The sequence below is a fragment of the Heterocephalus glaber genome, unplaced genomic scaffold (genome assembly GCF_053883595.1).
Source record: "Heterocephalus glaber isolate CG9 unplaced genomic scaffold, H.glaber_assembly_v1.0 deba00000347, whole genome shotgun sequence".
Classification (NCBI taxonomy): Eukaryota; Metazoa; Chordata; class Mammalia; order Rodentia; family Bathyergidae; genus Heterocephalus; species Heterocephalus glaber.
The window spans coordinates 32,521,913-32,540,233 of record NW_028258143.1 but is presented as its reverse complement, the minus strand read 5'-3'; the positions used below and the strand labels follow the sequence as shown (position 1 = coordinate 32,540,233).

General features: G+C 36.7%; 1 protein-coding gene across 5 annotated transcripts in view; it reads left to right on the top strand.

Annotated features, from left to right (window-relative positions):
- Positions 1–18,321, top strand: part of Uggt1 (UDP-glucose glycoprotein glucosyltransferase 1) — a 134,826-nt gene that overhangs the window by 9,889 nt on the left and 106,616 nt on the right. For 4 of the 5 annotated variants that reach the window (XM_087198852.1, XM_087198844.1, XM_087198859.1 and 1 more), the window contains exons 3-4: positions 1,484–1,566; positions 4,193–4,326. In XM_087198852.1, coding sequence (XP_087054978.1) covers positions 1,484–1,566; positions 4,193–4,326 — 217 coding nt within the window. Of the gene's footprint in view, positions 1–612; positions 681–1,483; positions 1,567–4,192; positions 4,327–18,321 lie in introns of all 5 variants that reach the window. The other variant, XM_087198861.1, reaches the window with a different exon arrangement.

Below are 18,321 nucleotides of genomic sequence, written 5' to 3'. Positions count from 1 at the left end.
AAGGAACTACTTATATTATGTAATTTTATCTGTAAAACTACAGAGTTTTACTCAGAGGCAAAGGTATAAGAAGCTAAGAAACAAAATAAAAATGCAGAATTAATTATACTATGAAAGAAATAGTAGTGTTCCTTTTTCATGATGTCGTCCATTATTCTCCTCTTTCCTGGATTTCTGTGAATTTAGTGGTTAATTTTCTTAAGACTGTTCTCAGCTTAGACTTATAAGACTTATTATGTAGTGGGATGAAAAAAGAATTATGGTTCAAGAAATTTTCCTATAGGAAAAACATGTATTTAGCCGGAGTGAGTCTCTTCTCACCATAACTAAAGAATATGTCATCCCCTTCTGCTAACTTATCTTGTTAATGTGGCTTCAGCTTATGAATTTAGTGTTTATTTGGACATCGTGACTCAGAACATGTTTTCTTAAACTGTAAACTATTTTACAGTTACTCTGAAATTTATGTGAGTTACTAGAAAGTCTAGAGAAATACAGAGGCATTAAATAATTAAATACATTATGATAATGGATATTTTCAGAAACCTGTTTTTAGGGAAGCTGTGGATTACCAGGAAATGTTTCTTATTTTTCCCATATTTCTGTGTCTAGCTGTGGAGTAGAGTGAGAGTTGTACACCCCAGTGTTGACAAGTAATGGGAAAGTCTTCCTTTGGCTAGGTAAGCTGAGATCCAGATCTGTAGTTTGCTTTAAGACAGTGAAAGATCACCACTATATTAGTTCTCTGGCTTGGAAGTGAAGATAACCAATTTACGTGAATCACTTACTCAGTTATTACAGACATTTTCTTTTAGGGATTTTAGACTCCTGAATGAAGGCGAATTCAGAATGGCTATCATTTTAGGTTAACAGTGAAAAGTGGAAAAAGATTAAGATGATATGAACATTTTAGATCTGATTTTGTTAGATCAGTATTAATTTTACATAAATCTAATGATCTTGAAAATTTAGATTTATGGGTGTGAAAAAATTGTAACATGCTTCCTTTAGCCTCCTAGAAATTTTTCTAGGGTTTATATTTACTGTGGGAGAACCTTTAGGCAAAACATGTTTTTTGTTCTTTGTAAGGTCTTTCAGAAAATAAGCAGAACTACTACTAGAATTATTAATTCCTAATTCTGCTTCCACCACTGACAGCATTTTTGTTAATGGGCTTTAGAAGCTTTTTTTAAATATTGGAACTTCCTTGTTACAACATTTTTATTATTTCAGGTGTCTTAAATAGCTGTGAAGTGAATATACTATTAAGTTAATAAGTTATTAATAGCTAACAAACTAGTAAGACTTATCTTTAAGAAAGACATACATTATACATAAAAAGTATAATATATATATATATAAATTAAAAGCCAAATTGTGGACATTTGGAAACTTCAAAACCTTTTTATTCTCTATAGTAATATGGTTTACATTAAAATATTTTATTAAGTTTTATTTCTGACATTTCCTCCTTTTCTCTCAGTGAGTTTTTAGCAGAAGACAGTCAAGAGAAATTTTGGAATTTTGTAGAAGCCAGTCAAAATATTGGATCATCAGATCATCACGGTAAAATTGAAGCAAATGCTTCTTTGACTTTGATGTCTGGGAAAATATTAGAAAAATGTTCTCTTTTATAGTATGTGTGATGTGGCAGTTAATGGAAAGCATTTTTTTAGTCTTAAATGACTAGAGTTGCAATGCTAGCCAGGAAGAGCCAGCACAAACCAAATACTGTGATCATTTTAGACACTAGAGGTTGACTCAGGGCCTCAGGCAAGTTAAGCATGTGCATTATCATAGAACAGTGCTCTAAGCTCTAAAAGACCTACAGTACTAGGGATAGAACACAGGGGTGCTTTACACTGAACTACATTTCCACCCCTTTTTATTTATTTTGTGACAGGGTAGTTGCCCAAGCTATCTTAGATTTTGTCATTCTCCTGCCTCTGCCTCCCAAGTAGCTGGGATTACAGGTGTGTGCCACCACATCTAACTCCAATTATTTATTTACGTATTTATTTAGATACTGGGGATCAAACTAGGACCTTGCACTTGCAAGGCAGGCACTGTGCCACTGAGCTAAATCCCTGGCCCTCCAATAATTATTTTTTAAGGAAATGAGGTCTTAATATGTTGTTCAGGCTGGCCCTGAACTCCTGGGCTCAAGCTATCCTCCTGGCTCACCCTTCCAAGTAGTTGAAACTACAGGCATAAACCACTATACCCATTCCCAAATAATTATTTCTGATGCAGTTTGTAACTTTGGCTATAAGTAGTACCCTCCTCCCCCTCATGTTTTCATTGTTGTGTTCTTTTATTAAAGTGCTATGTGAATATTTTGTGGAAGTACATTTTATTTTAAATCATTTGGTGTTCGCTTAATATCCATCTGATTTAATTCACCCTTTCTTTTGTTATGAACTAATTACTCAACTGATCTATTATCTGTTAAGCATGTTGTCATTAAGATAGTGCCATCCAGAATGTGTTCCATTATGCCTGCTGGCCACTCACAACTTGAGTGTCAAGGTACCAAATCACTGCCTGGCTTAACTGTTTAGGTTTTATAAAAATAATACATATTTTAATAGTTGTCTGTATGTTTTTTGTGTGATTGAAATACCTAAAGGTTTCAAATAAGCATCTTTAAGTTTTGGTTATATAATTTATAGTCAACTAGAATTGTTTAAGTTATCAAAAAACCATTTTACTTTTTAGATTTCATGGAACAGATTTATCATAGAGTCTTAAGTGAAATTTGAACAGTGATATTTAAAGTGCAATTTCAATATAAATGATATGTATTCTTTTTTTTTTTTTTTTTTGGTACTGGGGATTGAACTCAGGACCTTGTGCTTGTGAGACAGGTGGCAGAACCATTGAGCTAAATCCCTGGCCGTATATATTCTTGATTAAAATTAGAGGAGTATGAATTCTTGGAGAAGTGTATGTTAAACATTTTATTATTTGAAATTTATTATTTGTATTCTTACCACTCAAAGTTTCACGCCATTAATATTTTGACAACATTTTGAGTTATTTCTTTTCTTTTCTTTTTTATTTTTTTGGTACTCGGGATTGAACTCAGGACCTTATGCTTGTGAGGCAGGTTACAGAACCACTGAGCTAAATCCCTGGCTTGAGTAATTTCTTTTCTAGTTTTTTGTTTTTTTATGTAGAAAACGCTAATGCAGTATAGAACCTTTTATATTCTGTTTTTAAGAATGTTGATACTTTTAAAAGTAAGGATTTTTTTTTTTTGAGTAGCTAGTATGTGATTCAGAAGTGAAAGCTAGATAAAAGGCTATACACAGAAAAATCTTTTTCCTTCTTGGTCCCTATTTCTTGTTTCTTTTCTTGCCTTTTATAAGCATTTTTAATTAGTTTACCCTGCAGTATTTTTTACAGCATATCCATATATGCAATATGGATACACATACACACGTATAATATACATATTCTTATTTCTCATTCTTTTGGTTAAAAAGATAGCTTATTATGTACATTGTATATCTTACATTTTTCATTTACCTGAGGATTTTTTTCATGCTAGTATGTCGATTTTTTTCCCCCTTTCATATAATTTGGTTCAACTTTTTATTTAAATACTTGTTAAACTTTATGGTTTTGTCAGTACCTTTTAATATCTTGTACTTCCTCATCCCACTGTTAATTTTTTAAAGTTACTTCAGTAGATAACATATACTTGGTATCAAAGATACAAAGATAAATAAGTCATAGCCTCTACCTGTAGGGGCCCAAAGCCTTGGGTGGTAGATAGATAGTGAGTAAATCATTTAGTAAATGATAGAAGTGAAAGGTGAGCAGAGAAGTATTCTGGGATTCAAGAAGAGATGTCACTATTGTAGCATTTGGTAGGAATCAGGGTGACTTCCTGGAGTAGGTGATTTCACAGCTGAATTCTTCCTTTGGGAATAGGTAGGTGGGTATCCAGGTAACTGGGAAAGCAGCAGTTCAGGGGAAGGGAATAGTTTGAGCAAAGGGAGAAAGAAAGGAAATGTCCAACTGCAATCTATATGGAGGAAATTTTGAACATTTGACAAAAGTTCAAGACAATATACTGGTAAAATTTTGCAGTCACATACCTTTGTAACCTATATATTTATGAACTGTTTTATTTGGATAGCTCTAGTTTTATTGAGTTATTTGGATTAATGTTCTTTCTTGACAGGTACTAATAATTATTCCTATTATCATGCAATATTGGAAGCTGCATTTCAGTTTCTATCACCTCTACAGCAGAATTTGTTGAAATTTTGTCTGTCTCTTCGTTCCTACTCGGCCACAATCCAAGCCTTCCAGCAAGTAAGTCCAGTGCTTCTAGACAATAGCATTTTGTAAGGTATATGACATGATGATGATGGGGTACATTGCAGTTGCCATGGAATTGAATTGCAGAATTGTCACTTTTTTTTCTGGGATTTATGATTTATTTTAAGATAATAAGTAGAACTGATGTTAAGTGTCCAAATCACAGGTTTTTTAAAATTTTATTTGTTTTTTTTGTACTGGGGATTGAACTCAGGACCTTGTGCTTGAGAGGCAGGCGGTGGTACCACTGAGCTAAATCCTCGGCCCAGTTTTTTATTTTTGTTTTTGTTTTTTAATTTTTTTGAGACAGGGTCTCACTGTGTCCAGGCTGGCCTTGAACTCACTGTGGAGCCCAGGCTGGCTTTGAACTCATGGTGACCTTTCTGCCTCAGCCTCCCAAGTGCTGGGATTGCAGGTGTGCACAGCCCCAAATCACAGATTTTTAAAGATATAATTTGTACTTATTTTCATATAAGAAAAGGAAAGAATAACTACACAAGAAAGAGACAACCGCTTTGTTTGTGCAACACATATTGTTTCTTACTACACCAGTGAACTTGAATCTGGTCACAACCTTTAGAACTAAAAGCAGTTTTCCAGGAAATACAGCAGGTGGAAAGTGTCAAGCAGCATCACAGGGATGCAGTCAGGAAAATCTAACTTCAGGGAAACTGCTGTCAAGTGATCTGGTTTCAATAAATAAATAATAAGAGGAAAAAAAGGGACAGAGCAATTTCAGATCAAGAGAGACTTCAAAAATGTGTCAGCACAGTACAAGGATCTTGTTTGGATTTTGAGAAAGTGATTTTCTTCATGGACCATATTTTTTGAGCACATACTTGTGATGCAGTTAACTTATTCCTCTCTCCTCACCTTTCTCCAAATTGGCAGCGGGGTCCAGAGGCTTCATCCAAAAGGGATTTCTTCCCTTTGGCAAATCTATAGGTAGTGCTATGTTCTTCCATTTCCTAATTTCTGATTTATTCATATTCATTCATATTCTTCCCCCAACCCCTGATTTAGCAGCCATTATTGCTTAATTCCTAATCTAATTCTTTGGGAAATATAAAGTGATGACTCAGTCTGGCAGTCATTATTCATTTGTTTCTGGAACGTGGACATAAAGAAGCACATTGCCTCAGCTAAGCGTGATGGCGCACGCCTGTAATCCTAGCACTTGGGAGTCTGAGGCAGGAAGATCGCCACAAGTTTGAGGCCATCCTGGGCATATAGTGAGTTTTGGGTCAGCCTGAACCACATAGTGAGATTCTGTCTGAAAAGACCACAACCACAACCAAAACCAAAACCAAAACTAAAACCAAAACCAAATAAAACAAGAAGCACATAGCCTCATTATTATTTTTGGTGATATTGTTCTCATAGGAAAGACAGAACACACGCTCAATTCTTTGCCTTTATTTCACAGGATTCTAAATTTGATTTATTAGCATCCTTTGACTATTTAAGTTTTTATTTCATCTTTATTATGTTAAATACATTTAGCATTTAACATAATGCTTACTGTCGTAACCATTTTAAGTGCACAAATCAGTGATTTTAAATGCATTCATCCATCTTCAGAACTTTTTTCATTTTGGGAAATTGAAGCTATACTCAAAATCCCCCCCCACCCCCCCATTTCCCGTCCTTTCTTCTTCCACATACCTTGACAACTGACCTTCTATGTTGTACCAATGAATTTACTTGTTCTGCATACCTCATATGAGCAGTCTTTAACATTTGTCCTTTCGTTATTTGGCTTGTTTCACATAGCACGATGTTTCTAAGGTTCACCATGTATAGCAAGTATTGCCATTTTACTCCTTTTTTGGCCAAGTAATATTCATTCCATTATATTTATCTCACATTTTATTTATCCATTCTTTCCCTAATGAACATTTGGGTAGACTTCACTTTTTGGCTATTGTGGATAATATTGCTATGGCACATTAGTGTACACTTACCTGATTGAGTCTCTGCTTTTCTTTTCTTTTGGGTTTTTACATAGGAGTGTAATTCCTGTGTCATATGGTAAGTTTATGTTTAACTTTTTAAGGAACCAACACTGTTTTGAGTGGCTGCACCATTTTAAATCCCCAATAGTGGGTATCTTTATTACTTGTGTTTAGAGCCCTTATGGAGTGATTGCTTCTCAGAGATATCTTCCAGATATAGCTGGTGTTTTTAGGCTTTGAGTCTAATGACTCTTAGGCAATCTCGTTTTCCATTTACCAGAGAGGGCAACTGATTAGATCAATCACGACACCTTAGCCCAGTTGCTACAATCAGCAACAACAATAGCATCAAACACAACTTAGAAAATGACAGTATGTGGTAGCAATTATTAATCTGTTACCTTTAACCGTGTGAGCTAGATCAAAGTCGAGGACCAGGCCAAAAAATGTTTGTAGTAAATAAACTCTTCAATATAGCAAATTTACCCTTTGGAATAAGGATTTAGAAGAGGTTGGGGAGGGAGGGATAGAGAGATAGAAGGAGAGGAAAAGGTTAGAAATGAGGCTAGAGGACACAGGAAGATCACGCAAATTTTGGGAGACCGTTGAAGACAAGAAGAAAAGACAGGGTGAAGGAACACTGACAAGAACAGAATAAACTAACAGCCATAGGGAAGCTAGAAACTATTCATCTTCCTATAAGAATAGTGACAGTCGAGAGAAGGGAAGAGAGAGAAAACAATCCGAAATAGGACAGGAGCAGGAACAAAGAGGGAGAGAAATGCAGAACAAGAAGGGAGAGAGAGAAAAAGAGAAAAGAAAAAAGAGGAAAAAAAATATATTTTTTATATATATATATATATATATATATATATATATATATATAAAGGGCCTCCCTCAGGGTATGTCTCTGTTGTCCTGGTAGACAATGTGGGCAGCAGTAGGCAGATCTAAGTCTCAGCAAACCAGCTTTAGTTCATTTAGATTCAGGCTGATTTCTGGTTGCAAGGCCCAAGTTGAGGTCCCTGACTTCTTGCAGGATTGAACTCTGCAAGGTTCTACTGCAGGATCCAGCTGTCCTTATCCCTTAGTGAGCCGGGGTTTCTATGGGAGGTGCTAATCCCACCAATTTACCAACCATGGTGGTCCAGTGTGCCCTTTAATTGCAAAGATTTTCTTCACTTTCCCAGTAGGCTTCAACTTTCATTGAAGACCTTCAGACAGACCCTGTCTCTGTTGCTCACTTCTTCTCTATCTTCTAACCATGGCCTTTATGGGCCCTTGGTGCCTGTGCAGTGCAGATTCATATATGGTGCGGGCCGGCCAGCAAGCTCCGGGCCCACGCAGCGAGCTCCTTTCTAGGTGTGCCTTAAATCCCCAGTAGTAATACACAAGGGTTCTAATTTCTTCACATCTTCCCCAGCATTTGTTATTTCCTGATTTTTAATATTGACCATTCTGATAGGTGTGACATAGTATCTCATTAAGATTTTTTTTTTTGGTACCGGGGATGGAACTCCAGTCCTTGTGCTTGCGCAGCAGGTGGCAAAACCATTGAGCTAAATCCCTGGCCTGTAATTTTGATTTACATTTCTGTAATTTTTGTTTTCTTTTTGGTACTGGGGATTGAACTTTCGGGATCTTGCGCTTTCGAGGCAGGCGGTGGCACCACTGAGCTAAATCCCTGGCCCAATTTTTTTTTTTTTTTTAAACAGGGTCTCACTATGTACTTCAGACTGGTGTTGAACTCACTATGTAGCCCAGGGTGGCTTCAAATGCGCCGTGGTCTTCCTGCCTCTCAGCCTCCCAAGTGCTGGGATTACAGGTGTGCGCCCCCATGCCCAACTTCTCCTTAATGATTATTGTTGTAGAGATCTTTTTATATACCTAGCGGTCATTTGTACATCTTCTTTGGAGAAATGTCTATTCAATGCCTATGTACATTTTTAAGTTGAGTTGGTTGGTTTTTGTTAAGTTGTAGGAATTCTTTATATATTCCGGGTGTTAGTCCTTATGAAATTTTTCAGATATGTAATTTTCAAATATTTTTTCCCATTCCATGAGTGGGTTGCCATTTTACTCTGTTGATTTGATAGTATCCATTGATGTAGAAGAGTTTTTAAAGTCCAATTTATCTTATTTCATTCTTTTATTGCCTTTTGATGTCACATCCAAGAAATCATTGCCAAATCCAAGGCTTCCAAAATTTCTTCCTAGGTTTTCCTCTGAGAGTATGTAGTTTTAGCTCTTGTTTATGTCTCTGATCCACTTTGAATTAATTATTGCATATGGTATAAAATAAGGATCCGACTTCACTCTTTTGCACATGAATATCTGTTTTCCCCAGTACAGTTTGTTGAAAAGACAGCCTTTTCCCCATTGAATCAAGTTGGCAACCTTGTCAAAAATCATTTTATCTCATATATAAGTGTTTATTTCTGGACTCCTATTCCATTGTTCTATATGTATGTCTTTACTTTTAGTACCACAGTGATTGCTGTAACTTGGTAATCAGTTTGGAAATTAGGAAGAGAGTCCTCCACTAAGTTCTTTTGATGCCATCTTACCATTCTTTGATTGTGTACTTACTATTTGGTATGTTAAGAAGTTTCAGGATCATTCTGTAAATCTCTGGCTCTAGATTTGCAATCAGCTATTTCTCTATGTGTGTGTGTGTGTGTGTGTGTGTGTGTGTGTGTGTGTGTGTGTGTGTGTGTGTGTGTTGGGGTTAAGGGAATGATTTTGGTTTTGATTTTGGTGCTAGAAATGGTACCCAAGGGCTTATGCATGTGCTCTACTACTGAGCTATACATACCGCCAGCTCCTAGGGAATGGTATTTTAAAAATACAATCTAGTCACTAGGGATATTCATTGCTAATGAGTTGGTCATTGTTTTTAGGCCTTTTAAGTGGGCAGAGATCGGCAATAACTATGTCTGTATCTTAAGACAAAATATATATAATGCTGTGTAAAGATGATAGACTGTGATCTCACACTGATATTTTCAATTTAGATTCAGGACTACTGTGTAATGTCTATATCTCTTTCTTGTATGTGGAGAACCCTTGTTCTTAAGGATCTAAGTTATAATTAGATTATCTCATGATTACTCATTTGCCTTATTCACAGTTTATATACAGCAGTGTCATTTACAGCACTCATATTACTGGCATTTATTGAAAAGTTAAAAGTTTTTCTTTCACCCTAGTGATCCCTATTCTTCCTTTTCCTCTTTTTTTTTTGGTACCAGGGATCGAACTCAGGTCCTTGTGCTTGCAAGGCAGGAGGCGGAACCACTGAGCTAAATCCCCAGCCCTCCTCCTTTTCCTCTTTAAAAAAATGAACAGAACCTAAACAGAACATACATGTTTTATACTGTCTCAGCTTTATCAACCTCATTTCATCCTAGTTCTAGAAATAATTTATATCCTTTTTGCTCACCACTAGTCTTTACATTAATATCTCTAGTCAGTTGACCTGCCTTTCTCTTTCTCTCTCAAGTGCTCTCTCCCCCCACCTGCCCATCTCCCCACTATTATCTCTTTCTTCCTCTGCCACCTCTTCCTTCCCCCTTCCCTTCTGTCCTGTTTTTGGTACTGGGGATTGAGCCCAGGACCTTCACACTAAGCTACACCTACATCCCTTTTCTATTTTTAGACAGGGTTTTGCTAGTCAATAACTTGTTTGTGCTGGGCTTGAACTGGTGATTCTTATGCTTCAATCTCCCAGAGTGCTGGAATTATAGGTGTGCACCATGTCCAGCTCACTTGGCTTTTCTGATGTTGCTTACTGGTAGATTCCTGAGAAGGGACTCATGGAAACAATATTTCCTCAGCTTTTGCAGATTTATGTACTAGTTTCTATGTGCCCTTTAAATTCAAAAGTCTGCATATAAAACCTTAATGCATATTTCTTTCCTTGACTATCTTAAACATATTTAAGCTCCTTTCAGCATAAAGTCTTCCTGCAGATAATGTAAGTGATAGTAATCTCATTTTTTTCCCTTGAAAGTTTGTTGTACTTTTTTTTTTTTTTTTTTGGCGGTGGTAGGGCCTTATATGTGTTAGGCAAATGCTTTATCTCTGACCTTACATTTCCTTTTTCGTCTAGAGACCTACAGAAATTTTTCTTTATAAAGTCATAATTTACTACACTATAGCTTGGTGGTGCTCCCCAGACTGGTCTCAACTCATGGCGATCCTCCTGCCTCAGCCTCCCAGGTGTGCAGCACCAGGCCTAGCAATAATGTTATATTTTTAAAACATACTATCTCTTTAATGTTAATACATACTACAGTATTACAAATGAAATCAGTTTTTTGGGATCTGTGTCAATGTGGCCCATTGGCTGGGGATTTAGCTCAGTAGTTCTGCCACGTGCCTCGCAGGCACAAGGACCTGAATTCAATCTCAGGTACCAAAAACAAACAAACAAACAAAAAATCAAAATGGCCCATTTAGTGTAGTGGCAAGATGGATGGAATGGGATTGATTCTAAGTGGATAATTACTGAATTTGGGCAATGGGAACATTAGGGTTTATTAAAGTATTTTTTGTTTGTACGTTTTATGATAACTTACCAAAAATAGGACATAGTGAAAAATTTTAATGTTTCATAGTAAGCTTTTCATTTAGTCCCATCTTTTTCTTATTTGTATGTCATACATAGAAAAGGACATCTTAATATGACACTGTTAAATAAATAGTACTAATATATATACTAGTGTTTGTCATTATATCCTTTTTCTTTTCCTCTCTCATACTTTTCTAGAAATGGCTCTCTTTAAATTTGTAGATTGACTTGTATCCGAGTTACCTTCTCATAGCTGAGACAAAATACTTGACACCCAAAGTTAAAGGAGGAAAGGTTTATTTCTGCTCACAATTTGTAGAATCCATACTTGACCAGCTCCAAGGCAAGGTGGCACGGCAGAGGAGCATCACACAGTCCATGGTGCAGCAGGCGGAAAGCAGCAAGCAGGCACCTCCCAAAAGCCCCACCTGCAATCACTCAGGCTTTGGGGAACACTAGATACAAGTCATAGGAACTTGTCTCCTTATCCTTTGGCATTGATGTCTCTTACTCCACACAAACTCATCTCTCCTTCAGCCTTTACCTTTCCACCTGTTTTCTTTTTCATATATTTTTATAGTTACTTTTTTCTGTGGTACTGGGGATTGGGAGTCCTGCATATTAGGTAAGCACTCTACCACTGAATTAAATCCTCAGCACTGTTTTATTTTTTTACTTATTTTATGAAAAAATAAAACAAAGTTTCTTAATAAGAGAATAACAATAGTTAACACATTGTGTGTCATCTTCAAAGTAGTCATTCAGAGTACAAGACATAAACCAAAAAGATCCTTACAAAAAGAAACAGATAATGACACAAATCTTTCTTTTCAACAATCTAAGATAAACTAGTAGTATAAATGAAACAGATTAGCATATATCAAAATATTTTTGAAATAATGAAATATGTAACTTGGGGAAGTATTTGAACTTCTCCCTACTTCCTATTTATATTTCTTCTATTTTGCTCTTTGTATATACAGAGTCTGCCAAAAAAAATGTACACATCAGGAAAAGAAAAACTTGTATAAATACTTTAATATTAAATTTATTGAGCCATCATGAGATTAATACAAGTTACTTTTGGCCTCTACAATTACAAGAGGTGTTCAGACTGATGGCCATTAGCCACAGACATTTATTAGTATGGCAAACTGCTGAAGTGTATATACATTTTTTGGGTGATATATATATATTTATATCTATATTTCTCATATAAGAGAAACCATATGATATTTGAGCTTGTGTCTGACTTACTTCACTTAACATTTGTCTTAATTTGTCTTTTCTTATTGCTGAGACAAAATGTACAATACCCAAAGTTAAAGGAGGAGAGGTTATTTTAGCTCAGTTTGTAAAGGTTTCAGTCCATAGTCAGCTGGCTCCAAAAGCAAGGTAGTATGGCAGAGGGGCATCACAGGGGCTAAACAGTCCATGGCCAGAGCAGGCAGGAGGTAAGAAAAAATACGCTTGCCTTCTATCTTTCTCTTTATATTCTATCTAGGATATAAACCCAGGATTGGGCCTTCCATTATCCACACCCAGAACTATGCTAAACCAATTTAGTTATCACACATCCTAATCCAGCATCACACACCTAGATCCAGTCACCTCCCAAAGGTCCAACCTATGACTGCATTATGAGCCTTTGAGGGGACATCTAGGTCAAGCCATAACATTTGCCTCAAGTTTTTCTTTATGGCAGCATAGTACTCCTTTGTACATAAATACCAACTTTCCTTATCCATTCATCTACTGATAAACATACAGCTGTTTCTAAGACCTAGCTATTATGAATTTGTACTGCTATAAACATGGATATGCATGTATCCCTGTAATATGATGATTTTAACTCTTTTGGGAAGATATCTAGAAGGATGATGACTGGGTCAAATGGAATTTTTATTTTTTTTTTCTGAGGGATCTCCACACTGATTTCCATGGTGGTTGTACTAGTTTACATTCCCACTAGTAATGCAGAAGAGTTCCTTTTTCCCTACATCCCTGCTAGCATTTGTTATTAGATTTTTGATGATAGCCATTTTTTCTGGGGTAAGGTGGTATCTCAGTATAGTTTTAATTTGCATTTTCCTGTTGGCCAACAATGATGTGGAATATTTAATGTATTTATTTGCTATTTATACTACTTCTAAGAAGTGTTTTGTAATTTTTGTTGACTGTATTTTGATTGGGTTTTTAATTTTGAGGCGTCTAATTTTTTTGAGTTCTTCATATATTCTTTTCTATTACTAAACTGCAGTCTTTTTCCCAATTTCATCAGTGTTTCTTCCTTTTTTGGTTCCAGAATCCCATCCAAGACACTACATTTGGTCATTATTATCTTCGCCTCCTCTGGTCTCTGATAATTTCTAACTGTCCTGTTTTTGATGATATTTATAGGTTTGAGTCCAGTTAGGCATTATTCAGCACATCACTAAGTTTGGGTTTATCTGATATGCTCTTCAGAGTTTTTGTAAGGATGACCACAGAAATGGATTAATTCTCATCATATCATAATCAGGAGTACATGGGCTGGGGATGTGGCTTGCCAGAGCACTTGCCTGGCTTGTGCAAGCCAGCACCATACACACACAGACACAAAGAGAGTGCATACATAACTGTCACCATGATTTAGACTGCTGATGTTGACCATGACAACTTGGCTAAGGTCACTCTTCTCTTACAAAGTTACCCTCTCCTGCTTTTGTATCTGTACATACAGTGGCTTCAGAATGCTTAACTTTACCCCCTTGAGAAACTACGAACCAGAATTAAGTGTTTATCTACATCTCCTTTCATCTTTAGTCTCAGTTTTCAATCATCTACAAAGGCTGCCATCTTTTATCCCCGCAGGCCTGTACAGTTCTATTTTCTCTTGACATTGAAATTAGTTGTTAATGTTTTTAAATTTAGGAGGTCTTATATATTTGCCAGCTTCTCTCAAACGACTGGCAAGTATGGAAACATTATCTCATATTTCCCAAAGGCAATAACCACCTGGAATTTGAGACAGTTCTCCCAATTCAATACAGTCCTCTCCCAACCTGCTTCACTCCTTTCATTACTTACCTTACCCTGAAGGCATTTGTGTTTACAACTCTTGGTACCTGTGGAGCAGGGATTCTGAGGGTAGATGAATTATGGAAGCACTATGTGACCACTGGTGAACTGGCTTCCCCAGTACCATTGGTGGTCCCCTAGCTGCCAGACATCTTCCTTGAGTTTGTACTTACTTTTTGACTCCTTCAAAATAAATCAACAAAGAAAATAACAACAACAAATCTGTCACTTCTTTTTGTTTTTTTGGTTTTTTTGGTACCAGAGATCGAACTCGGGACCTTGCACTTGCAAGGCAGGCAGCGGCACCACTGAGCTAAATCCGCTGCAGTCACTTCTTTTTTTTTTTACAGACCATGAAAAGAGTATATTCTTTTATTGGATTTTTTTTTTTTTTAAAGATATGAATAGGAATGCTTTAGCAGCTTTATTTATGACATCCTTTTTTTTTTCTCGGTACCGGGGATTGAACTTGGGACCTTTCACTTGCAAGGCAGGCTCCAGAACCACTGAGCTAAATCCTCAGCCCTCTTTTATTGGTTTTTGTTCATACATTTTAAGTTTCAACTTTCAATAATAAAATTTAATAAATGTGATTCCATAATCATAAAAATTTGCTGTACAATTATTTACATGTTGCCAAAGTCTACAGTCATACAAAACATCACAAGGATCGAACTGATTCTATGCATGGTTCCGTCACACAGGAGGGACCTGGAGCTGATTAATATATATTCAAAGACTAAATTATTGATATGCACAGTGTATTTGGCACTGTTCATTAATATTAAACATCTGCTCAGAGACAGGCATTCTTCAGCCTTTGTCACAATAGACTATACTTCACTATTCACATTAAAACCAGCCTTTCAGCCGGGGATTTAGCTCAGTGGTTTCGCCGCTTGCTGCGCAAGTGCAAGGACCCGAGTTTGATCCTTGGTACCTAAAGAACCAGCCTTTCGACTTCACAGCACTTCGACTTTACAGCTTTAAGGAGCAAACCACAACTTGAATTGGGGATAGAATTCAAATCCTCCCTACTTGCTCTGCTCCAGCCATGTAGAGGGCTCGATTTGGTTATTTTCCCATTGTGGGGAATGTTAAGAAGAACCAATTTATTTATTTATTTTTTTCTTAAATTCAGTTATTTATTGAAAAGAAAATTTGTGTTATTATCTGTGTTTTTTGGTAGGAATCTTTTTTGTTTTTTGTGGGGTTTTTTTCTATTAAATTCTTTTATGGGTACATTGTAGGTATACAACACAATTACATTTCTCATTGGGAATTATACCTTTATGTAATGCATCTTAGTTCTTATTTTTTCCCCATTCCTAGCCCTCCCTTCACGCCCTCCACCCTTCCCTATTTAGAAAGACTTTATTTCCATTTTTTCCATTTCTCATCATTTTTTCCTTTCGCTTCTTTTCTTTCCCCTGCCCCTCCCACTACCCCTACCCCTTTGGACCTTTCTTCCTATTTTACATTATCAATTATTCATTCTAATCACCAGTACATTTTAGGTATACAGTATAATGACATTCATCATCGGAAATTTGCACCTTTACATAGTCTCTCTTGGTTCTTATTTTTCACCCTTGCCCAGCCCTCCCTTCAACCCCTCCAGTCCTCCCTATTTACAAAGATTTTGTTCCTTTTTTTCCATGTTCTCATACTAATCCCATTCCCTTCTATCCTTTCCCCTAGCCCTCCCACTTCCTTCCCCTTTGCCCCTTTTCTTCCTATTTCACATGGCCTATTATACATTTAGTCCTTATTTACACTTTCAGTTTCTCACACCAGAGAAACTATTCCGTATGTACACATGTGTGTCCTATTTATTTTACTTAAGAGTATTGCCTCAATGTGCATCCACTTAGCTATAAATGTCTCTAATTTATCATTCTTTATGGCTGAGTAGTACTCCATTTTATAAAAAAACCACATTTTCTTGATCCAGTCTCCAGTTGATGGGGATTTGGGGTGTTTCCAAGTTTTAGCTATTACAAACTGTGCTGCTATGAACATGGGCGTACATAGATCACTGTGGTATGATTCTTCTAATTCTTTGGGGAAGATCCCCAGCAGTGGAATAGCAGGGTCAAATGGGACTTCCAGTCCTAGTTCTTTGAGGTATCTCCATACTGATTTCCACAGTGCTTGCACCAGTCTACACTCCCACCAGCAGTGGAGCAGGGTTCCTCTTTCCCCACAGCCCTGCCAGCATTTGTTACTGGTTGATTTCATGATAGCAGCCTTTCTTTCTGGAGTGAGGTGGAATCTCAGCATTGTTTTCATTTGCATCTCTCGAATGACCAGTGATGTTGAACATTTTTTCATGTATTTATTTGCTATTTCTACTTCCTTGTCTGAGAAATGTCTGTTCATTTCAGATGCCCATTTTTGGACTGGGTCTTTAAATTTGGGAAGTCTGATCTTTTTAAGTTCTTTATAGATTCGAGATAGTAGACCTTAGTCTGAGGAAGAGCAGGTGAAGATTTTTTCCCACATTGTGGGTTGTCTCTTCACACTGCTGGTGGTTTCTCTTGCTGTGCAGAAGCTTTTTAATAAGAAGAGATCCCATTTGTTGATTGTTTGTGCTAGTTCATGGGCAACTGAGGTTTTGTTCATAAAATCTTTTCCTACACCGATGTCTTCAAGGGTTCTACCTAACCTCTGTTCCAACTGGTTCAGAGTTTCTGTTTTAATATTTAGATCTTTAATCCATTTTGATTTTAGTTTAGTGCATGGTGAGAGATATAGGTCTAGTTTTAATCTTTGGCAAGTTGAAGCCCAATTTTTCCAGCACCATTTATTAAAGAGGCTATCTTTCCTCCAGTGAGGGTGTTTGGCTCCTTTATCGAAGAGGAGATGGCTGAGTGTGTCTGGCGTTGTTTCTGCATCTTTTAATCTGTTCCACTGGTCCTCAAGTCTGTTTCTTTGCCAGTCCCATGCTGTTTTTATCACAGTAACTTTGTAGTATAGTTGCAGGTTGGGGATTGTGATACCCCCTGCCATGTCTCTGTTACCTAGAATTGCTTTTGCTATTCTGGGTCTCTTCTTGGTCCAAATGAATTTTTGGATTGTTTTCTCAAGATCCATGAAGTATGCTGCTGGGATCTCAATTGGAATTGCATTAAATCTATATAGCAGTTTTGGAAGTATGGCCATTTTCACTATATTAATCCTTCCTACCCAGGAGCAGGGGATGTCTTTCCATTTTCTGATATCATCTTCAATCTCTCTTTTCAGAGTGCCATAGTTTTCAGAGAAGAGGTCTTTGATTTCTTTTGTTAGGTTGATTCCTAGGTATTTCAGTTTTTGGATGCTATTGTGAAAGGAATTATTGGCCCTATTTCTCTCTCAGTGAGTCTGTCATTGGTGTAGAGGAATGCTATTGATTTTTGTGTGTTGACCTTGTACCCAGCTACTTGACTGAATTTGGTTATTAAGTCTAGAAGACTTTTGGTGGAGTTCTTGGGGTCTTTTATATAGAGTATCATGTCATCTGCAAATAATGACAATTTGACTTCTTCCTTACCTATCTTTATTCCTTTTATTTCTTTCTCTTGTCTAATTGCCGTGGCTAATGTTTCCAGAACTATATTGAACAAGAGTGGTGATAGTGGACATCCTTGTCTTGTTCCTGATTTTAGTGTGAAGGATTTCAGTTTTTGACCATTTAGTATGATATTGGCTGTTGGTTTTTCATAGGTGGCTTCTATCAGTTTGAGGTAGAGACCATCTATTCCAATTTTTTGTAGGGTTTTTATCATAAATGCATGTTGGATTTTGTCAAATGCTTTTTTTGCATCTATGGAGATAATCATACAGTTTTTGTCCTTGACTCTGTTGATATAGTGTATTACATTAATTGATTTTCATATATTGAACCATCCCTGCATCCCTGGGATGAATCCCATTTGATCAGGGTGTATGATCTTCTTGATGATCTTCTGCATTCTGTTTGCCAGTATCTTATTAAGGATTTTTGCATCTATGTTCATTAGTGAGATTGGCCTATAGTTCTCTTTTTCAGTTGGGTCTTTCTCTGCTTTGGGGATCAAGGTGATGCTTGCTTCCAGGAATGAATTTGGGAGTATTGCTTCCCTTTCAGTTTCATTGAAGAGTTTAAACAGTAGTGGCAGCAGTTCCTCTCTAAATGTCTGGTAGAATTCAGCAGTGAAGCCATCAGGGCCCGGGCTTTTCTTAGTTGATAAGTGTTTAATTACATTTTCAATTTCATTGGTTGATATTGAGTTGTTCAGAATTTTTAGGTCTTCTTCATTCAACTTTGGTAATTCATATGTATCTAGGAATCTGTCCATTTCTTCTGTGTTGTCTATCTTATTGGCGTATAGGTTCTGGAAGTAGGTATTGATGATCCTCTGGATTTCTGCTGGGTCT